Source organism: Juglans microcarpa x Juglans regia, chromosome 1S, assembly GCF_004785595.1.
Source record: "Juglans microcarpa x Juglans regia isolate MS1-56 chromosome 1S, Jm3101_v1.0, whole genome shotgun sequence".
Lineage (NCBI taxonomy): Eukaryota > Viridiplantae > Streptophyta > Magnoliopsida > Fagales > Juglandaceae > Juglans > Juglans microcarpa x Juglans regia.
This window is the reverse complement of record NC_054595.1, coordinates 21,673,508-21,697,867: the sequence shown is the minus strand read 5'-3', so window position 1 is coordinate 21,697,867 and position 24,360 is coordinate 21,673,508. Positions and strand designations below refer to the sequence as shown.

The 24,360-nt window shown below is 35.4% G+C and overlaps 2 protein-coding genes across 3 annotated transcripts; one reads left to right on the top strand and one right to left on the bottom strand.

Annotated features, from left to right (window-relative positions):
- The first annotated feature begins 7,991 nt into the window (after positions 1 to 7,991).
- LOC121247830 (auxin-responsive protein IAA13-like) lies at positions 7,992 to 11,933 on the top strand. 2 transcript variants are annotated; one of them, XM_041146285.1, is made up of 5 exons: positions 7,996 to 8,729; positions 9,616 to 9,929; positions 10,561 to 10,678; positions 11,221 to 11,282; positions 11,387 to 11,933. In XM_041146285.1, exons 1-5 carry the CDS (start codon positions 8,083 to 8,085, stop codon positions 11,434 to 11,436), a joined length of 1,191 nt encoding a protein of 396 aa, XP_041002219.1. In that variant the 5' UTR covers positions 7,996 to 8,082; the 3' UTR covers positions 11,437 to 11,933. The 2 variants fall into 2 exon arrangements, with proteins under 2 accessions (XP_041002220.1, XP_041002219.1); XM_041146286.1 differs by lacking the exon at positions 10,561 to 10,678 and having other exon boundaries at positions 7,992 to 8,729.
- Positions 11,934 to 14,336: 2,403 nt separating this feature from the next.
- On the bottom strand, positions 14,337 to 24,144 carry LOC121246619 (3-isopropylmalate dehydratase large subunit, chloroplastic-like). Its single transcript, XM_041144812.1, has 15 exons — positions 23,978 to 24,144; positions 23,704 to 23,838; positions 23,435 to 23,605; positions 22,638 to 22,790; positions 22,476 to 22,544; positions 22,262 to 22,378; positions 21,389 to 21,463; positions 21,169 to 21,246; positions 20,896 to 20,991; positions 20,484 to 20,533; positions 20,138 to 20,192; positions 19,794 to 19,925; positions 19,126 to 19,173; positions 18,867 to 19,025; positions 14,337 to 14,720 (listed from the first exon to the last, which is right to left on the bottom strand). The coding sequence occupies exons 1-15, from the start codon at positions 24,026 to 24,028 to the stop codon at positions 14,580 to 14,582; spliced, it is 1,530 nt and encodes a 509-aa protein (XP_041000746.1). The 5' UTR covers positions 24,029 to 24,144; the 3' UTR covers positions 14,337 to 14,579.
- Between the last annotated feature and the right edge of the window lie 216 nt (positions 24,145 to 24,360).

The window sequence follows — 24,360 nt, the reverse complement described above, 5'->3', positions numbered from 1 at the left end:
AGCCTATATTAGACTATTTTTTATGATTATTTTTTGCTCTAAATCATTTTTTTATTTTATGATTTTTTTTTTCCTGAAATCTCTTAGTATTTGCCGCGAATGCAACTCGTGGCAAATAATTTTTTTTGCTGGAAAAAATTATTTCTTGTGATAAGATTTCTTCGTAAATAAGTATTTCCGATCAAATATTTTGTGAAAAATATATATTTTTCAAGAAAGTATTTCATCGAAAATACTAAAGATAATTTTTTCCACGAAGATATGTCATGGGTAAGCAGGTTTTGCCACAACCTCTCTCATGAAAAATGGTGTTATTGCCCACCACATTACACCAGATGAAACTTTATTTGTCACGAAAAAAAAAGTTTTAACCGCCACGATAGTTCATGGGAAAAAGAAGGTTTTTCCCACGAACTTGTGGTTTGGTGGAAAAAGAGTATTTCTCTACCCATTATATTCCACGAGTCTCCCATGGAACAAATTGGTGGGAGAATTTTTTTTTTTTCCACTAATGATATACTTTTTCCCACGAGAGTCACTCTCGAGAAAAACTAATATTAATTGTAGTGCCTGTAATATGCACTGTGAGAACATAGAATGAGGAATATTCAGAGAATGTTTTCTGCTCTCTTTATTTTGTCGTTAGTAAGTGTGAGATCATGTCTATGATTGGTTAGGCCATTCTTAATTTCTGTCTTTTGTATTTCGATTTTCTTTTAGAACGATAGGTCTGGCCGTCATGCAATCTGCCCTATTGCTCTTTTTTTTATTAGCTGTATCTGTCATTATTACTAATATTGTCCGTGTCATTTACTACTTGGAAGCCCAGAAAGAGAGATACCCAAAAACAAAAATATCGAAGGAAATGTATGCTTTTCCTCGTAGGGTATTGTTGATCGATATTCTTGTAAATTTTTCTTAATTGAAGATATTAAATAATTTGTTGTGGGTGTTTGGATTTTGCAATGCGTCTATTTGCATTGTACCCGGACAAACCATCTTTTCTCTTTCCTTTTGATCTTTCTTCTTTGTCTTTTGATCTTACTTGTGATCTGTTAGCGTGCATTTTTACATTGCATGCGCGTATGTTTGAAATTATTAGTGTGTCTGTGCATGCATAGAGGATATATACTACTACTAGTCTACTACTATGTATTCCTTCTATTTTGAATTTTCAGTAGACTAAGGTTGTGTTTGATGTTGAGCCAAACTCAACTCATCTCAAATCAATCATTGATGAGATTTATTATTTTGTCAACTTTTTATAAAAAAAAAGTTAAATTCATTGCAACCTATTTTATACATTTCAACCTAAAAGTTAAACTCATTTCAACTTAAAAAAATTAAACCCATAACAATGAGACTCACAAAATATTATTATTCACAATTCAACTCAACTCATTTCAGCATCCAAATGTTTCTGACTTTTAGAATATCTCACAATTAATATTTGTAAATAGTAATTAACATTTGTGAATAGTAGTGAAATGATTTGAGTTAAAATATTTTATTGGGTTTTGAAAGAGAGAAAAAATTGAATAAAAATATTCTAAAATTAAAAAATTATTTGAATGTAATTTTTTAATATAATTTTTGTTTTGAAATTTCAAAATATTGTGTTTTTTTTTTTATTTGAAAAAGTTGTATTGGGTTTTGCATTTGAATAATAATTAGATAAAAAAGTAAAAATTTGAAATTAAAAAGTATTTTATGTTTGAGTGATATTTAAGAATGAATGCCTAACATAAAATACCTAAAAATATCTAAAAATACAAACAAGGTCTAAGAAACTTAGCTTAGCGGGCCAATTGTCACATACATATATAGGGTAAACGTAGAAGCTAAATTGATCTCTTCATTAATCTGCAAATGGATTGACCCATACCCTTATGGGCATAAGGCCTATATATATCAGTCCACAAATGAAAATCCCAATAACAGGCCAGGGCCCAACAATACAACAATCCTTTTTTTATCAGCTACCTAGCAATTAGGGTTGAGGATGTTTATAAGAGAAGAACTGCTATGCTACGTATACAAAAAAGTTATATAAAAATAAATTTATAAATTAACGTGATTTTATGTGATTCGTTAAATTTAATACTTAATAATAAAAATAATTTTACAATCTGACGCAATTTGAGAAATAGGATTAGGGATATGATCTCCCAAACTGCTAAAATACTCGGAAACCGTGCATGCTTAGCCAACCCATCTGCAGCTCCATTTGACAATCGATTAGAATGTTGAAAGGAGACCTTAGGAAGCTGCTTCATTAAGTCCTTAATAGCATATATCAGGTAATTACCCTGCATGAAATGCTTTGAATTGCTTGTACACTTAGTAGAGAATCATATTCCACAATTAGTTCTGACATACCCATTGGAATGCGTAACTGCAGACCCCTCAAGATGGCAAGCAATTCAACTTCAATTGGATCTTGTACCTCATTCTCCCTGTCACTTGCTGACAGTAATACTTTGCCAGGAGAATCTCTTAAGATCACACCAATGCCTGATGAAGATAAATCTGCAAAAATAGCACCATCAGTGTTTAATTTTAGCACTGCAGCTGGAGGGGAATGCCACTTATAATTCATAGCTAGAGCTTGAGTGGGATTCATCACATTCTCTGTAGAGAGTTAGAGCATGTTCTAGAGAGAGTGCAGGACTTTGAATAATTCTTTCATATAAGTACTGATTTCTTCTGTGCCAAAAAGCCCAAGCCATGAGGAAGAATTTTTCTAAGCTTCCTGAAGTACCAGTCTGTATAATCTTCTGAGATAACAACAAATATCTTCTTGCTCACCATCTAAATCCAGAAAACTGAACTGCTTCTTCCAATAGGGCGTCAACAGAGAACATAAAACAAGTGCATGATTTGTATCCTCGAGTTTATTCTGACAGAGCTTGCACACATCTGCTGTTACCACCTTCTTTTTTTTCCAGATTATGTAGGTGGGAAGCCCATATATCCTTAAGAGCCCTCCAAGAAAACACTTTTACTCCACTTGGAATCTGTAATTTTCTTAATTTCTTCCAGAGGGAATAATGAGATAGAGCATTAATGGAACATTCTCCCTCATTGCTGCTAAACTTCAGAGAATAAAAGAACTTATAGGCACTTTTTACTGCAAACACCCCATTCTTATCACGTACAGTTCCATAAAAGTCTATCCTCTCGAGGATAAGGACCCAAATTTAACTGTAAAACCTCGTAAGCTTCTTTAGGAGGCAGCAACCATCTAACAAATTTCTAACGAAGCGGGAGACGATATATGGAAACTCGCAATATCGAACGGTATATCAAGTACGTACGTCATTCGTAGTAGTACTTATCCTTCTCCCTTTTTCCTGCATGCATGCACGCACAAATTTCGCTGAGGTTTGATGTTAGCATTAAATTAAGCTCACCCAGCTATATATACATATATATATATATATATATATTTATATATATGTCAATATATCATGTGCGTGTGTTTCGCCATGATCAGTGATATTCCTTTAAAACAAATATATAGCAATGCGGTCTGCATTCAGATTGTCTTCTATTTGGTCTTGCCGACTTATTTAGAAGCATGATATATATGTATGTAAACTAAGGAATTCATAGGGATTATTATATATATGACATTTGTACGTACATACGTGATCTATATCTATACGGGGGGAGAGAGAGAGATCAGACCAAATTTGAATTGCACAACTAGAGAAGGAGGCCTTTTGTCCATGAAAATTAAGCACCTAAGTAGTAAGTACCAAGGAACATATATATATATATATATATATATATATACACACACACACACCCACACACACACACAAATGAAAGTTGAATTAAATGAAGATATTTTGCGACTCACCGAATATTGACAAGATTTTAGCAATTCAAGATTTCTCTTTATATTGATCTTCTCCGTCCATTAATATTATTGTAGTATGCACGTACGTACCATGCATGCATGATTTTTATATTAATAATGTTGATCTTGCCATTCCATGCACAATATTAAACTTCTCTCATCATGAGAGTACGTACGTACGTCGATCATATCTATATATTTAAAAAGAGAATAATCTAATCAAGATAAGTTTATCTAAAATATATAAAGTACGTACTGTTCAGTATTCTCATGAACCTGATGATGATCTAATCCTTTTTTTTACCTTTAATAAATTGAAACTGATAATCTAATTATAGTTAGCTAGTACATGATCAACTATATACGTACTTCAGTAATATTAATTAATTGAACAATCTCCACAAATTAAACGTATTCTCTCCTCATTGAAATCATACATCGATCTCTAACTAATTACGTAAAAAGACCTTGTTGGAAGATAAAAAGAAAGAAAGAAAGAAAAAATATATCATTTATTTTTCTTTTTGCTTTTGAATCCAAAAGAGAAGAAAAAAAAAAAGTTAAAATAACTCTTAATTTTATAATTAGAATAATATAATTATGGAATGATATATCAAAGCTTAAGTAGGATATATCCTTATGTGCTCCATACAAACACTATAAAAAAAATGAGTTTTTGTAGCCATTTAATTGTGGCGAAAAGACCATTTGTGATCAAAACAGATTCATTTTAGTTGTAAATAATCATTTCGCTAGAATTAACTGGTCACAAATAAACAGTTTTATTATAGTGAAATCAAAGTAGTACTTGGTACTTTACTTGATCAGTTCACTTAAATATTCAATCATGTATTAATTAAGAAAAAGTTTGAAAAACTTTACACAAGGAATTCATTTTAATAGGCCCCGTAGAAAATTTATGATAACCAATATACAGTAGTACTTGAATATTCAAGCTTTTGCTAAAAAATAAAAATAGTGATCACGATTAGGATCACTAGGGACACGTAAGTACGTACGTAGCAAAGTATATATGCTCGCGCGTGAAGAGGAATCGATCAACGTACAGAAAGTAGTACTGCATGATGTGATATCATATATATCAACACAACGAACATCTTTTATAATTTAGGCTTTTAAATTCACCTTAATTTATTATTATAAATTTTTTAAATTTTAATATAAAATATAATACACAATTTAATTTTTTTAAATTTTAAAATAATAATAATATTAAAAAATAATATTTTAATAATATTTTATTATCTTAATTCAACTTAATTTAACATCTAAACTTAATTATAGACAAAAAAAAAAAAGACAAAGCACATATAAATGTTCTCTCTGAACAGATTCCATTATATATATATATAAATGAGTTCTATTACATATAATTATTTTTATATATTTTTTATATATTTTATTGATGTAATTGGTTAAAATAGTTATTTTATATTAAAAAAAGTGACGTAACTAATGACATTAATAGAGTGCACAGAGAATACGTAAAAATAACTGTATATAAAATTTTTATATATATATATATGTGATTGCTATTCATGTGGGAGAAATATTGTAGTAATTTGAGATATATCATTCATAAAGATATAGAGATTCTTATAAATTTGTAGTGCAACCTGCAATAATTAGTCAATAAAGTGATATTTCTCGTTGGAATATTAATAATGTTGTGATCGATGATCTGGTACGTAATTGAAGTGTGTATATATATATATATATATATATATATATATATATAATGCGAATGAAATAGTAGTAGAAGTAGTGGAGGAGAGAATTAGTTCATAGCAGACTTACAACCATATTCCCCCCCGCGGGCATGCATGCAAAAAATAGATCACATGCACTGCTTATCGCAGCAAAAAGCATAATATATATCTTGTAGTGAGATGATCAGTTAGCAAAACCTACAAGATCGATGCATGTACAGGTTATTTGTATTGTTCCACACTTGATCATAACCCAGCCGGGCGGGATTGTATATATTAATATTAAGGAAAATGCTAAATATACTTAAAAAAAAATTTACAAAAAAAACTTACTTATCCACGTGTCAGTTATTAATAATCTGAAAATCATAAAATTTAAAATTTAAATTTTAAAAAAAAAACTAACAGAATGAATTTTGTAAGTAAACTTGTAAGTAAACGTATAAATATATCATACAGCACTACTATGTTATTAATGTTAAATGTTTGTGTCAAGAAAATATAATTGAAAATACCAAAATTAGCTAGGTTTTTAATTATATACCTTGATCAATTTGACATGATTTTCTTACCATATATATTAAATCAATAATCCATGCATGCATTATCCCAAAATTCAACAAGTATTTATAGAGTGTGTATGTAAGCACCACATACTCTTTTTTTCATAAATATATGATACATTTAAAAAATTAATTTTTTAATAGTAAACCTTGTGTTTCTTTAAAGGAAGTGCGCGAGATTTGTACTCTTTAAAATTGTATCTAACATTACACTTATTGTATTTAAGTTTTGTAACTTATATATATGATCTATTAGTACCGTTATATATATATATATATATATAAATATATATATATATATATATATATATAAAATCTATTGATCATCTATTTTTTTATCGTCCCATTATATAGTATTAGATGATAGGTTCACAAGTGAAATATATATTAAAGGTTACAGCTTGATGTAATAGATATTAATGGCATGCAATACTTACCAATTAGTGTTTCCACTTCAGGTAATCGGAATTATGAAGACATCCTCCGAACAGTGACAGTGTATGAATATATGAGACCGAACAGTTAATAATCATGTCTAGCAAACCATGCATGGAATTTAATTAAGGTATGCATCATTAACTATGAAAAAACTGCCCCATAAAATCGGACAGCTTGATTTTAGAAGAAATAAACACATCATGTACTACACTCTAAAAAAAAAAGATCTCCAATATTGCTATATTTTGTGTTTAATTAATACCGATCTCTTCCTCTCTTTCCCAAACAATCAATTAATGACCAGACCATGCATGCATCTGTACTAGAAAAATTGTTTAGATCGATGTGGTCCCTGGAAGAATAATAATTTGTAATGAATGATAAATGCGGTTTTGTGAATAATTAATAATGAAGATGTTTTCCTAGTCTTGAAAATTTCTCACCTTTACTGGCTGCAGGCCCACTCATGCATGTCCACTGGCAATAATATTGCATCTGATCTCTTTAGGTCTCAACTTTCTAAAACAAGTTTTGGCGCCGTTTGTCGTCTAAGTAGTAGACAGCAGTACATAGAAAGAAAGAAAGGAGCAATATTGAGGAGTAAAGATCATTATAAGAATAAATTAATAATGCTTTTGCATGTAAAAAGACTCGACCTTTAGACTTTAACCTAATGCTCTTTTATAGTACTAAGAGACACCTAAGCTCAGATTAAATGAATAGGTATTAATTCTCCGTTCGAGTAATTATATATATTTGTTATATATGATCTTGGTTTGGGTACTGATCACTACTTCAAAATCTTGTTTTAAGTCTGCAATGCGTGCTCCTTTAGGTTAAGGAAGATTATATATATAATAGCTTGAACACAGAATGATTAGATTTTGTTATCTTTCTTAATTTGTTTTCCATTTTCACTTTTCTTAAGCAAGCATTTTTCTCGAGGAAATTCGCTCAGTTCAAAGAGAAATCTACAAAGAAACGGTCTTAAGTTTTCTTTTTGATGACAAGACCTTACCTGCTTTTGTAGTAAATACATAGTTGATGTGCTCAAAACACAAAAAAAATACAGTGTTGGATGGTAGTTCCCCACAAGTCCAGGTCAAAAGATCCAAGATCAACTTCTACTAACATCATTAGCAATCATATACTAAGGCTTAAAAAAAAAAAAAAAATTGCAAACATCATAATAGAAAGACTTTTATATCAATTCCAACCTTTATCATATCAGATCCAGGCTATTTTTAACAACTTAATTTTCTTCTGATCTGTATAAAGAACTGTGCCACTCGGATGGCCAAAAACAATGGAGATGGATATTGTTTAATTGGAATTTCAAGAACCAAATTGCATTTGCTTATGCCCATACTGTGAGTATTCGATCCCCCTCTCCCTCTCTAAAAAACTATTAACCTTTTTTCCTAAACTATATCTTTCTCTGCACTATACCAACATAGAAAATCAGATTCTTAAAGAGAAATGAATCATGTCAAGAAAATTTGAGGTTGGGGGTGGTGAGAGTGCAAGGCGCACTACCGGACACCTGGGCCCCAGCACCATCACCCCCTCCACCACCTCTCTTCAACCTACCCCTCCCTTCCCTTCCCTTCCCTTCCCTTCTCTCTTTGCGTGCCTTTTGCTGCCCTATACTCTCTTTTCACCCCCTCATTACTCCAAATCTTTGCATTCATTCTTTAAACTTTTCTTTGGCTCTGCTAGAAATTTGACTCCATATCTTGCTCTCATGGATGTTACTCTTGGTTTACTAGGTGGTGGTGGTGGTTCTTCTCGGGCTTCCACTAATGAGTCTACTGTGTCAAAGATGGAGGTGGTGGAGCAAGACTTCGTGGGCCTGTCCTCTGAGGCATCCTCATACCCCCCGGTTGAGGCTGAACTCGAGCTGGGTCTTGGTCTGAGCCTAGGTGGTGGTGGTGCTGCTGTAAAGGGTAAGCCTTTTGTATGGGGAGAGTGTCGTCGAATCTTGACTCCCAAAGACTTTCCTTCAGTGGTCTCTCATGGTTCCTCAGTTTCTTCTCGGTTCTCAGACAGAGCAACTGCTGTTGCTGCTGTTACTGGAACTAAGAGAGCTGCTGACTCTGTTTCACAAGAGGGTGGATCTCCTCCTAGTGCCAGGTTAGACAATTCATCAAAGTTCTTTCTCTCTGTCTCTGTCTCTCTCAATCTCCCCCGTGTTTGTTAGCAAAGAAAAACTAGGGAAAAAGTTGAATTCATCTTATGGGGTTTCGCTCTCCAATTCCAGAAAATAAAGACCTTGCAGTCAGTCAGACGAGCGGATATGTGTTAGACCATCTGTATCTGGGGTCTCAAGTAATTTGCAAGCATGATCTGATTCCCTTCCCTCCCACCACCACACCACACCCCCCCCCCCCCCCCCCCCCCCCCCCCCCCCCCACCCCCAAACTTTTTTTTTTTTTTTTTTGTTCATATTGTTTAGCTGTATTTGAAGTTGATCAGCGGCTCTAAAAGATCCTTGTATTAGTGGGAACTTGGTTTCTCATGTTGAGTTCCTCCTTCGGGTAGAGTGAAAACTTTTTCCGTGTAACGGTTTCTTTACGTGTCATCTGCCTGAATTTTTCCTTACTAGCTCTATGTCTTGCGTCTGTTTATATCTTTTCCTTCATAATCTCTTAATGGATTATGGACCATGCCTTCTTTAATCTATATGAAACAGGGAGCTTATATTTCTTATCTAGAATGCATGTCCCTTTTACTTTTGTTTCTTGTATATACTTTGTTACAATGATCATATTTCTTTATTTTTTATCTTAAGATATTCAACAGTGTAGAAGATGCTACGAATAATAGGCTTCTAGTTTTTATTAATTTATTTTTCTTATAAGTGCTTTTCTTATCAAATTCCCAGCATTCTACTTTGTTCAAGCAATTGCCTGGTTATTATGAGAAAATGGTTATGACTGATCTTTGTTTCTGTTCGTCAATCTGTTCCTTAATCATTAATGTTATCATTCCTTTGTTGTGATTTGCATTGTGAAAGCAGTCAGGTTGTGGGATGGCCACCCATAAGGGCTTACAGGATGAACAGCTTGGTAAATCAGACAAAGAGTCAAAGAGATGAAGAAGACAAGCAAATTGGAGAGAAAGATGAATCCAACGATTCTTCAAAAAAGAAAATTTATAGAAATACTGAAAATACTGCTAAAGAAAAATGTCATCTTGGATTTGTGAAGGTGAATATGGATGGAGTTCCGATAGGAAGAAAGGTTGATTTGAATGCTCATTCTTGCTATGCGACTTTGGCCGAAATGCTGGAAGACATGTTCTTTAGGTCCACCACCACTGTCAAATCCATGGGTTAGTTCTCTTTCCCTTGTGTCTTGATCCGGGATGTTGAAATTGGATTGATTTTCTAAAACGATCTTCAAAGTAAGCACATAGACATATAAAGTGAAAAAAACTTGCTCGGACAACTATAAATTTTGTCAGGCCCACTGTCTGATTGTCTTGTCCACTTTTGTTCCTAAGTTTCAATAGAAACTTGAATGATCTGCGACCAAAACTGAATACCCCAGTTGAGGTAGGCCTAAGACATCCAATGTTTACCCAATGGCCGTGTTCTCAGATAACAGTGCTGTCTTTCAGACAGTTTGTCTATAGAGGGTTACAATAATAGATTAGACCATGTCAGCTACAAAGAAATTTGTGTATTAGAGAGTATTAAAAGCAGTTGACTTGTATCCTTTATATTTTAGGTCAAAATTGTAATATCCCATTATGAATAAATGGAGTTTGTTCTGTCTTTAAAAAAAAAAAAAAAAAAAAAAAATTAGAGGTTGGGTGAGTGAAAGGGGGAAAAAAAGGGTCCAGTATGAGTAGTAAATATTTCTGCCAGTTAATAATGCACATTTTTTTTTCTGCATGTATGGATAAGCGAAAGGTTGATTGACGCTGATAGTGCATATTGTCGTTATTTGTCTTGCGTCAGGTGGAGAGAAAGAACAGGTGACAAAATCCCCTAAGCTTTTGGATGGTTCATCTGAATTTGTGCTCACTTATGAAGATAAAGATGGAGACTGGATGCTTGTGGGAGATGTTCCATGGGGGTATGCTCAATCGTTTAACATTACAACTTAAAAACGGAAAAAAAAATACATAAAGAAATAAAATGGGAGTTGGGGAAAGGGGAAAATGGGCATACATAATGTTGAAGTGAGCCTTGCCACTCTTAATGGTCCTAGCCATTGGTGGACCATATTACTAGGTGGTCTGGTTGAGGGTGTCATAAGGTTCGACTCATGAGTTGTAGCAATCTTGGAGGACCAAAAAGATTAATAGGTGGTCTGGTTGAGGGTGTCATAAGATTACTAGGTGGTACTATCTCATTTGTTTTCACAGATGAGATGAGATGAGATGAGTTGAGATAAAAGTTGAAAGTTAAAATAAAATATTACTAGAATATATTTTTTTAATATTATTTTTGTTTTGGAATGAATTGTTTATTTTATTTTGTATGAGAATTTAAGAAAGTTGTAATGATTAGATGAGATGAGTTGAGTTGAGAAGTTTCCTTAAAATAAACGAGTATATATCTCTTTTTTTTTTGTGCTGCTCCCAGTGTTTATGCTATTTTCTATTGCAATTTCAGGATGTTTCTTGGCTCTGTGAGACGGCTTCGAATCATGAAGACCTCTGAGGCTAATGGACTTGGTATTTGAAATTTACAGCTATAATTCTAATGTCTGGCATTCAAATATTTGGATTGATTTTGTTTCCCCTACTTTTTCAATTCTAGCTAACACATATATTTCCAGCTCCAAGATTTCAAGAAAGGAATGAGAGACAAAGAAGCAAGCCCATATAATGCCACTGATCTGACCATTCTCAAATTGAGTACTTGAAGAAAACCCACAGATTGAAAACAAAGGAAAGTAGAAAAGTTCATGGGACAGAGTGTCCTGCTGAGATTGTTCTTCCACTGGTTTTTATATTGCTCCCTTTTTGTTATACTCAACCAGTCTCTGGTTGTTGCTGCTTTTTTGTCCTTGTAGGTCATTTTGATTCTAGTTTTTACAGTCTCTTAATATAGTGCTACCATACAGGCCTGCCAACTTGGCTGAATGCTGCTTCACAGTATTGTAAATATGGGAGTACTTTTATCTAGAGTGTTGAGTCTGCTGCAATCTAGTGGTCTCAGTTTTTACAAGGTTGAAAAAAAAAAAACTTGGGTTGTTTTAGATTTTTAAAAATTTTGTGGTTGTGTTATTTGGCCATGTTTTCTAAATGTGATGCTCCAGCAGTGTTTTGAAAGTGTTCTTTTGTTTCTGATTTGACATAATTTCATTTTTTTTAATTACTTTACAGCTGAATCAACCTGTTCAAATTATTCTAAACCTTCGAAGTAGCAGAGTTTTGTAATTATCATTGCCATAGCTGGTTTTACGTTCACTTCTTCATGTACAGACATCGAAATATTACCAAAAGATCAGAAGGCTACCACATCATAAATGTTAACAAGTCATAACTCCTTAAAATCTTCCTTGTATTGTGTAAAAGTTACACTGATGAAAAGCTAACGATTTAACCAGTTTCGTGTAGGAAACTTTCGAGGGTGCGGTGCACGGGACTAGGGTTTACTCTGCAGGGATAGGTCTGAAGGGCCCTGCCTTGGAGAGATTTCCCAACATAAAAAAAAAAAAAAATGGTTACACTGATGGGGGTGAGTTTTGCATTCACAGCATCACAGCTGCTGCTGTCTAACTCGAACATTACAACTAACAAGAATGAACAATCTCAGCCTAATTGCCATAATTTATTAGCAATGGTAATACAAAGCATAATCAATGTATATGACGATGGCTCTGTACACCATAATTATGTCTGACTGTATATTTCTAGATTGATTTAAATTACAAGGTGGTTTTCGAGATGGCTGAGCAATTAGAATTAGGATTCGTTTTCATGTTGATTGTGTAGAACTGAAATTCAGTAAGGTTACTCAAAAGTATATATATAACACAAAATCAATGACATGCTATCTTCAGCATTTTTGCTTGACATCGTTCTCAACATTTCACACGTGTTTTTTGTTTACTTCAAAGGAAGGCCTAGGATTCTCTCTCTCTCTCTCTCTCTCACATATGATAATAGCCGACCACCAACCGACTAATCTTCAATCTTTACTTAGAATGTAAAGGAAACGTGGAAATTAAACCCTATACCCCTTAGTTAAAGTTGAAGACTTTCTTTAATTCCAGTAAGTTTGATAGTGAAAAACATTCACAAAGTTATAACTTATATTCCGTTTCTTTTTCTTTTTCTTTTTTTGTTTTTAGTTTGTGGTTTTCCTTTCTTTATTATTTGTTTTTTTCTCTTTCGTTTTTGGATAAAGGTCCGATGCTATCTGCTATCACTTTGGTGAGGTTTATGAAATACTGATACGAAGAGAGAGAGAGAGAGAGAGAGAGAGAGAGAGAGTGAGAGAGAGATGGCTGTCTTGGTTCGTAAGATTATGCGATCATGAAAACTTTGACTCCAGACGACAGCCTATTGATGAAATGAGATGCTACTTTTTCTTTAAATAATTACATTCTTTTAATTGATTGGGGAGACAACTGTATTTCACAAAGTTCTCATGAGTTAAAGGGAGACATGCGGGGGCTCTTTCAGCTTTCCTCTGTTTCCCGTACATTCTTGCTGGTTTCCATTCCATGTCTTGCAAAAAGACAGCAAATGAGCCTTAAGGGGTTCCCCCAATAGCTGTAAAGCTTTTGATTTTGTTTTTATGGCTTCACTCCAATCCTAGAAAATCCTTACTTGAGTCTGAAATATTTCAGGCCGAGAAAGGAAAAGAGACGAGAGAATTTGGAATGTGTTGAAAGCTTTTAAAATCAGTCTTGTCACTTTGACAGAGGTTTCTCTTTCTCAAAAGCTTTGTGGCGTTGAGTGCACTCTGGTGGATAATCGGGCAGTAATCTAAATACTGAACAGTGCAATCGGATCAAAGATATGGCCCCCAAACTGTATGATGAAGTTCAGCGCATTGTTTGTTGAGGCACCATGAGGCCTGGTTTCTGATTTTGGCACTTTAAATGATTGTCTTTCTGCAATTTTGTGCAGATACTACGGTTACTAGCGTTACAATGTACTTAAATGGCAAACCAGACCAGATTACATTGGCCTAGAACAGACTATTTGCTTCAGCTTCTTCTATTAGAAAAAATAAATAAAAAAAATGTTCTGGTTCAGTCAGATCGGAGAACAGACAGACTGCAAACCAGATTCCCCTGGCCTAGACTGAAATCTTCTTCGCAGTACCAAATAACTTCCGGTAAATGGTTGCTCTCTCCACATATGATCTTTGTAAATTTTCAGGCTCAACCCCAACGACGCAAGGAACAACAGGAAAAATAGAACAAATGTTGTTTTGCATTCATAATTGGTCATTTCCCTTGAGTAAAGGGCCTCCAAAAGAGAGGAAAAAAAAAAAAAAAAACAACAAACAGATAATAGAGTTTGCCAGCAATTCCTTTCCATTTTTAGTATTGTCTTCTGCGCTCCAATATTTGTAGAAACCCCCCCCTGCTGCGATGTCTGCCTATCATCACACCCCTGACGAAGATCCATACATCAAAGATTCAAAATCAGAAGCATTCAGGTTCCACTGTTACGCAGCTAGGCAGGAAAGTTCAAGGTTTTCCTATTATTTGGCCATAAAGGAAGAATAAAAACCAAAGTCAGGAATAATTATTACGATGACGAGTCTTGCCAACCCTAATCGAACTTCATTTTATTTCATGGATAATTTTAGCACAGCCATAAGACACGGTTTCTGGCCCAGGCTACAACTCACTTAAAAGCTCAATATTTAGTACCAAGTTCCTAATAATTATCATACAAAACTTCTAAGATCCATACTTCTTCTAAGGTCCGCCATTAGACCTACAGTCTTCAAGTACAAAGTAACCATGACATACATGGTGATGGTGAGCAGAGTTATGATATAGCCTACTGCAAGAACTCCCTTGGATCGGTAACATAGCCTGTCAAAGCTGATGCTGCGGCAGTATATGGAGAAGCAAGATATATCTGGCCTTCTCTGTGTCCCATTCGACCTGGGAAGTTCCTGTTTGTTGTTGACACACAGACCTGCAAAGACCATCCCATACAGTAACATTAAATTCACGGAAAACATTCTCATTGGCCTTAAACATAAGCAATCTAAGTAAAACATAAAGGGGAGTCACAATAGAGATTGAACACATCACAATGGCTAGCAGTAAACTCATGCTTGAACAAAATCAATTGGGTCCTATGTTTAGATACTCTATAGTATCTGTATGAAGAAGCATCTTCAGTCCACATCTTTGTGGGAGTATATAATCCCAACAACCATCTTTTTTGATCGCTAATCAAAGTGTTTTATTCCTAAAAGTAGGCAAAACCCAAGTATACATGGAGAATACATGAGAAATACCTAACTAGAGTTTACAATTGATAGTAAAAAGTCACGGACACTTAGTCCGTTACAAACAATGGCAAACAATGGCCCCCACCCATGAGAACAATGTTTTAAAGAAAAAGACCTTCAGCTCCTCCATTGTCTTCTCGCAGTTTTCAAAGCTTCTATCATTTTGTTCCCGCCATATACACCAACACATGCAAATAGGGACTATTTTCCAGATTGCTGTGACTTGTGAATTCCCCTAGAGACCTCTCAAACTAGCTAGAAAATCCACCAATTTGAAAGGCATGACCCACGATACGCCAAGTCTTGTAAAAAAATAGTCCCACAAGGTCTTCTTCACCTTGCAGTGTAGAAACAGATGGTCTACTGATTCACCCTCTTTCTTACATGTAACAACAGTCCAACAACATTAACTGACATTTCCTTAAGTTATCTATGGTGAGAATTTTGCCCAAAGCTATTGCCCAAAGGAAAAAGGCGACTTTGGAAGGAGCTTTTGCCTGCCAAATGCTCTTCCATGGAAATGAATGTATGTCTAGACTCGTTAAAACTCTGTGGAGTGATCTGACAGTGAATTTACCTTTCGTGGAAGGGCTCCAAATCGTCTGATCCATGGAACCCTTAGTCATATGTACAGAATACAGTGCCGCATAGAACTCTGTGACCTCCTCCAACTCCCAGTCTTGAGCTGCCCTAATGAAATCAACATTCCATTGAGGGGAGCCACTAGAAAAAAACAAGTGGTCTGCTATCGCTACATCCTTCACTCATGCAAGCCCAAATATGGCAGGGAAAGTGTCTTAAAGTATTCTTTCACCACACCAGTTGTCATACCAAAATCTGACACGAGAGTCGTCACCCACTACAATATGTGTATGTCTCCGGAAGAACTCCCAATTTTTCCTCATGGATTTCCATAGACCCACCCCATATGGGCCACGTACCTCATTTGAACACTAACCACCCCATTCCTCCCCAACCAGTGCATCTATAACAGTCTTCCACAAGGCCCCCCACTTTCGCGTTGATACCGCCACAACCATTTACCCAATAGAGCTTGGTTGAACTTCATCAAGTTGCGAATCCCCAGTCCATCTCTAGAAATTGAAGTACAAACCATCGACCAGTTAAACAAATGAAACTTGAACTCATCCCCCAAACCACTCCACAAAAAGTCGCGTTGTAGCTTCTGAATACGGTTGACAACCTTTGCTGGTAGCGGGAGCAAGGACAAAAAATAGGTGGGTAAATGGGAAGGAGTGCTTTTAATTAAGGTGAACCTACCACCTTTAGATAAATACAACTTCTTCCAAGATGCCAATCTGCGTTCCACTTTCTCAATCACTACATTCCAACAATCATCTTACCCCAACCCAAATAAAATCTTTGAAGTTAGGATCCCCCCCAACATAATGTGACTCCCCAACAACTCTGGCTCTGGAAGAAATAAAATATCACTCACACCTAACCATGTCAGCCACAAAATACATAAATACATATGTATATATAAATATATATCGATTATTTAATAACTGCTAATGGTTGACTCAAGTAGTAAGAGCCTCGGTCTTGAGAATAATATATAAAATCCTCTTGGATACATTTTGCAGCCAATTTAATAATCCAATGTGCCATTTCATTGGCAGTTCTTTTCATGTCTATTTTCCAAGCTCACTATTGATCGAAGTAGTCATCCCTCTGTGTCCTCCTATAATTAAGGAACAAATATTGCAAGAGCCCCCTAAAAAATTAACTCATCCAGATTTACCATCGAAGCTTCCTACATAGCAGTGAGAGCAGCCCTAGCTTCACCAATAATAGGGGAACATGTTTGAGATTTGTTGCTCCATATGCCCTTTATATAGCCATTCCAGCCACGACAGACTGTGCTAATCGCAACATCAAAGTTAACTTCCCGCCATCATTGGATTAGAGAGTCCCAGGTAAGGCTCTGTATGCATCTCTTTCTAAGCCTTCAAGTGTTTTGGGAATAGAATTATGATTTGTGTATCCACTTCAAGGGGCTGCCTTTTTCCTCATCTGTGGACTATTTTAATTCTGTCAAAATCGGGATGTTCAGTTTGCCCAATTTTTCGTTTGCATGAAAGAGAATCCTAACCCACTCCAAGATAGTAATATTATGAAAAGCAAAGGTATCCGATGGGCCAAGGTAATGAGATCTATAGCACACGTGCAACGGCACATTCCAATACAGACGTGGTGGTTTTGAAAGTACATTGCACAAGGGGCATTGAATGCTTCATTTTCTGATATGAACTTACCCCATTCATTTGAGCAGGGAGAATACTGGTAGATATCTTCCATAGCTGTAGCTTCAGTCATCCTGTAATCGGGCGAATTGGGCTTTCCACAACCGTTCCTAATCATGCGTTTTTGTAAAGGATTAGCTAGATCCCATCCCCTTTCATCTCCAAGTGCAAAGGCTGAGTTGACTGAAAATTGACCATCATCCTCGTGTCCAAAACCGTTTATCATTATCTTCTAAATCCTATAAAGGATATCAAGATTGCTTCAGCCCTCTCAGCTTGAAAAGCTCGACATAAATAATCTACTTTCTAGGATCTTTAGGATTGATTGATGAAAGCCTCCACAAGTGCTTCATTCAGCCTCATTGATGCATCTTTCAACTTTGGGGATAAATCCCGATAAACAGGGAACCCTTAAGCAGTCTGCAGTAATTGATTCTTCGATATTAACAATCTGCTTTGAGATCCATGAATATATTGCTTTTGCTTTCGGCCATACCAAAATTACCATTTGGTAGGTAGTTCCCTCTCAATTATTTTACCCGCAAGCTCTCCTTGTTTAAAACCACTGCCTGTCCTAGTTTTTCCACTAGTGCCCATTTCAATTCTGGCATCTTCCTCATAATCTACCCGTAGACAAATGGCATCCCATGCTTTGCATAAAATTTTGTCATTTGTGGGCAGGAAAACCCACCAGAAGTCCTTTAGTTTGCAATCAATAGATTTGCAAAGAGACTTCAGCAAGAGGAAGTTAGACATGGTGTAGGTAGGAATCATCACTGCCATTGCTTTAAAAATGTGGTTCAGCTTAGACTTGTAACAAGATAATGGTGGATAGCAAAGTATGGAGGATTAACAGTGCACAGTAATGTACATTGGAACTTAGCATTGCATGGCTCCACAAATCGTTTAAACGATGCACAAAACATCCCAGGAAAGGGTGGGCTGATTTTCTCATACCTTAAACATGATATGCTGATGTAGTTATTCAGCATTACCATCCAATTACTCTTATGCTAATTTGGTTTTCTTGATAAATATAAGTTTCATCCAAACAATTACTCTTTTTTTAGCCAACAATTACTCTTGATCTAGTATAAAGAATAATCCACTACTGGGATCCACAAAGGGTCAGAGATCAGTCCAATTTGTTTGCACATTTTGATGTGAAATGCAATTGTCTATGAACTCCAGCACAGGAAGATCAGGCCTAATTGTATCACAATATTGGTAAACAGCATAAAAATGTTACGTTGGTCAGTCTTGACAAGATTATTATCTCACTGTAATAGTGCCAGGAATAATTTGAAACTCTCAGGGCACACAAGTGGACTACATTCAGAATCTCATCCCAGATTGGCTCAGGAATTTCTTTGGAAAAATGTGGAGGCAACAACCACTAGGGTGGAACCTTAGGCAAGTTGTTTATTTCAATTTAATTATGCTATGAGTTTTTCCAAAAGATACCAGCTGGAAATAAGGATCTCCATTCAGGAAGTAAATGAATAAAGAGCTAGTTAACACTTCCAAAAGAGCAAGAGAAGTATAAAAATAACTCACCATTGGTTCATTCATGCGTGCATAGGTGTCTTTAGGGCCACCCAAGCAAGCACCACAGCTGGGACTTGCAGGAGTGTCACATCCAGCTTCTTCAAATATCTGGGAGCAAGTCTTGCCACCAGATCCTGGTACTTGGAGACCATATAAATCCATCCAAACCTACAATTTTTATCATATAGTTGCTTAAAAGTTTACTTATCTTCAAATTATTCAAATCATTGCTTTCTATCTACCCATATTGAGCTTTATAATTACAAACCTTTTGGGTTGCAGGGACAAGGAATGTTGGAACTTTGACCTTCTTGCCCTGCAGAAGAAGTGATTGCATCTCTTTAGCTTACTCCCCAAAAGTACCCGCGGGGGGGGGGGGGGGGGGGGGGGGGGGGTTGGGAATAACATTAGCAATCCACAAGAATGGCACTGGGTAAACCACTTAAGCAAAAGAAATTAAGAAGCTCCAGAAAGGAGCATAGTTACTAAAAAACATTACAATGAAGTCTTAATAACTCCAAAAGAAGCGTAAAGTGCAATCTATACCTTAATCTTAATTTGATTCTTCATTTAAGTAAAAAAGCTCATATGTCAAATATAAGAACAAAAAATATGCAAAAAAGGCATAATGCAGTACAAAAGTTATTAAGATACATGTTTCATGAACAAAACACATCCCTGATGCTTATGAATTATATGAAACTACTCATATAAGGCAGATTAGTAGTGGTTTTTCTCATGATTCTAAACAAATGGATAAAGATAAAGCAAATTAGAGACCGGCAATCAAACTTTCCAAGACTCAAGTTAAGATTAAATTTTTAAACAAAATATATCTAAAAATAACACCATATTTACATTTTAACCAAGCCATTATATAAGTAGCAAAAAAGTGCCCAGTGGTCTTATATATGATAAAGATATACAGCTTCTTACTGAAGCTAGGAAAACTTTGGCTGCAGCCATAAAATCCTCCGTCTTCCCTCCCGTACAAGATCCGATGTACACTCTGTCAATTTTCACATCTTTGCATTCTCTTGCTAAAGCCCGATTATCTGGAGAATGTGGCTGTAGAAAAATATTGAAATCGTTACTCATAAACAGAGTCAAAGCAAGCAATCCCTCTAGAACTATAACAGAAGACCCATTTTTAATTAGTAGATCGATCATGTGATCCACCACCTACATTGTTTCCTAGTTTTAATCGTATTAGGAAAGTAAAAATAAAACAAAAGAAAATTGAGCAAATCTTCTCTTTGACAGCTATCAAAATCACGCACCTTTGCTACCAGAGGTTCCAGTTTTGACACATCAAATCTGTACTCAGAAAGAAATCTAAAAGACAAGATCAAACCCATCAATACAAATGAAATCCAAAAGCGAAACAAAAGAAAAAAAATTAGTCAAAAAGTAATCGAGTTAATTCAATGTCATCAAGGAACATAAATGTGCCAAGGTAGGAAAGGTCCCCCAAACACCATTCAGAGCTGACATCAACAGATTTAACTACTAGTACTTGATGCACAGACACCCTCCCCTCTCTCTTCCAAAAAAAGTAAAGAGTTTTTTCCTCATACGTCCACATAAAGTTCTAATCATATAGACAGTACAGTTAGGAAAAACTACCTTGCTTGTTCATCACTATAAACTGGTTCATAGGCCACAGAGGTCTTATCCTGTGCAAAAGAAAATATAATATTATAAGCAAATGTTTGATATGATACATGTAGACTACACAAGAGAACATCTTCTGTCCAAAAACAACAAAGTTTTTAAGCAATAAGTTTTTCTTCAAGATGACAACCCAACCCGATTACAACAAATATGGATTTCAAAACCAGGATTGTGGTCTGCTATCATCAGGATTTAGTATTAAAACTAGGAATAAGTTAAATATATCTATATCATGATATATAGCTAAAATGGAGTGGCACGGTCTCAAAAAGTTAGCATGTTTGCATAAACACACATCTAAGTGCATGGACAAGCACAGAGGGGACTATCAAACCAAATGCATTTAATGAACTATTGCACCAACCTCAAGGTACTTATATGTGGTGCTATCAGCAGGGACAACACCATTCTTTCCCCCGGCTTCAACAACCATGTTACATAATGTCATCCTTTCTTCCATCTATACAGAGAATTAGAGAAGTAAAATTCATGATCCACTTAAAAAATAAAAAATCACTAAAAAATAAGCATGAATAACGTTAGCAGACAAATTTGTGTGGACCAGAGACTCACAGAGAATATCTATTAAAAATTTACTTACAGTTACCTACAAAAAAAAAAAAAAACATTTACTTACAGTTAAACTTTCAACAGTTGAGCCAACAAACTCCATAGATTTATATGTTGCGCCAGATACAGATATTTCACCAATAATCTGAAAGGTAAAGATTGTTCAGGAAAACAACAAAACAGAGAAGGGGAGTACATTTATATGGAAGATCCAGTTAATGCATATTGGCAATCAGGAAATTTTATTAAAGATAATAGGCATCGCCCAAGAACCTGTTTTAACTTACTTGTAAAATCAAATCTTTTGCAAGCAAATAATCCGGCATTTCGCCGTCCATTACAAATCTCAGAGTTTGGGGAACCTGCAAATTATATATAGATGAAAACTCGATATGGGAATAGTACAAATACATTTCTACATAAGACGGGAAAAACTTTGTCAATTTATAAGATGGAGCACATGTACAGGTTGCAGAAAATTGGAACATGCACATAGCTAGAAGGAAGTTGAAAGACATAATTTTCCCATACTCTGGTTTCTAGTTCTCTTATATGTAAACAGTAGCAAGTTTTAAGACTTGAGGATCTACTAGTTTTCCTATCAAAAACTAGGTGTACTCACTTGTATACATCTTGTGTACTTGGGCTATGCCTATTTACTTGGAATAAATTCCATTATTACCTATCAAAAAAAAAAAAAAAATCTACTAGTTTTCTAAAATTTAACAGAATGCGTATAGTCATGGTCATGCTTATCAATGGAAATGCTAAAAAGAGCAAAAAAAATTGTATTTTAATCATCTTTCTTGGCTTTTCAATAATAATTCAAACTACAAAGATGTTAAAGAGTCTAACACAAGAATGCATGGCTCTAATAAAATAAGACATCTGAACTTACCAAAACGGATAAACATGATACATCCCAAAGTCAAATAAATCATTTGTATGGGTATATATACACACACTAGACGGCAGTATCTTAACTACCTTCCAATCAGTGAAGAATATCTAAGTTCTTACAGTTTCTGGAAGTCCTAGAAGTGAGAATTACAATCATATTTTTGGAAACCTTAAATATGAAATTAGTTTTCCGAGCAAAAATTAAGTTGTTAAAGTGAGGAAGTCCATGTCAGACGCCAAAATAAAGCATATATATAGACCTTGAGCAGGAGTTTCCCAGTGCCCAACACAAAACCTGCATCAGTGTTGCCAATTCCAGTGGCAAATTGGCCAAATGCTCCAGCTGTACAAGTGTGAGAGTCTGTACCCAGCAGGACCTGAATGCAATGAATAGGGTTTAACAACAGTGGAACTTTAAGGCACAAAAGTTACATGAATTATTGACTTTGCAATGGATTTGATAAAAGAACTTACCTCTCCAGGCCTACAGTGACCTTCTTGTGCAAGAGCAATATGACATACGCCTTTGTAATCTGGGTTAGCCTGAAAAGTTAGGAAGGAAAATTTAGATATAAGCTCTTAAGGATAATGGATTGGCATGATGGAAAGAGAGCAAATGAGAGAGTAGAGCCATACCTTAAAATTACCAAGATCTTTAATATCATAAAAGTACTTGATGTTTTGCTCCATGCAGAAATCCCTTAGTATATCCACATTACGGTTTGCACGTTCATCACTTGTGAATATGTAATGGTCTGGTATTATTACAATCTTCTCCCGATCCCAAACCTCAATTCCAAAAAACAGTCAATCTCAGACAGTTATTACATTATTTAAAACAGTGCTAACACACACACACACAGTTCACCTCACAATCACTCGTGAGTATGGCATACACCTTCATCAAAATGATGAAGACTGTGCAGCGAAAAAAAAAAAAAAAGCATATCTCACAAGTATGCACATTTCTCGCTCATGTGAATATTGATACGATCAAAATTCACACGCTCATGTGAACCTTGACATTATCAGACTATTGTAAACTTCACGCTCAAGTGAACATTAATATGATCAAAATTCTCACGCTCATGTTGACGTGATCAGACTATCAGGTATGGTTGATTCGCGTCAGTTATCTATTTGAACTTTTGCAATCACTCTGTCTTGATTCGGTGTTAAAAATAACAACAGCTTAATGAGCATCAACACGACCTTATCGTTTTATATGGAACTTTAAATTTCAAAGAAGATATGCAAATTCTGTCCACAGATTTTCATCACATCACCGCGTCAGTTTTCCGCCACTAGATATTCAAACCACTTATAATAAAGTTCATATATTAGCTTTAGAATCAGTAATCATTAAATGTTATTGAAGCAAAAAAAAAAAGTCATCAAAAAGTCACATTTCAATGCGACAGTTTATCCAATACCTTGGCATTCTCTCCAAATTCTTTCTTGAAGATTCCAATTGAACCAGGGCCGCAAACATCATGGGTCATTAGAACATCAATGTTAACCCAAACATTCTCACCGGGGATCAACTGGGTTTTCTCAGAAGCCCTAGCCAGTATCTTCTCGGTCATCGTCATCCCAGTCTTCACCTGTAATTAACCAAAATCCCGCCATTAAATTCCACAAAACAATCAAATCCATTAACCCAAAACAAAAACCCGATCAGGCAGGATGATAGGAACCCAACCGAGCCAGTGGTCGAAGGCTTGCGTTCCGACTGCTGCGGTGCCATGACCGAACAAATTTTCTTGGAAATCGTTCTCCGGCATTTCGGAATGGAAAACCCTGACCGAGTCGAAAAAGCAGAGAACCCCAAATCTTTCTGCTGAAAAGAAAAAAGGATCAAAACAGGAACGAAATACTAGACATGGGCTATTACATTATTATCAGAAAAAAAAAAGGCGAGAAAATACTAACAGAGAGGAATCGTGGGGCAATGGGAACTGGGGTAATGTATTGACCTTGTTGAGTGTGAAAGATGTGGGAGTTGGAGCAATAGTAGAGGAAGCCATGGGTGGATGCCCTGAGAAAATGTAGAGTGAGAGACGGCGGCCAAACGCTTTGATTTAGGGATCCATGAGCAGGGGATTTTGATTTTTCTACTTGAGGTGGCTGTTTGTCTAGGGAGGGGCCTACTGGGATGGCTACTCTTCAAGACATCGATCACACAACGTGTTACAATCACACGTCACAAGGTCCCGTTCGTTGCACGTATGGCAAGTAACAGGCAGGTGTTTGTGTGTTTTGCCTCGGGCGGGGAGGATATTAGAGAGTTTAAAATATTATATTTTATTATTATTATTATTTTAAGATTTGAAAAATGTGAATTGAAATTTGAAAAAGT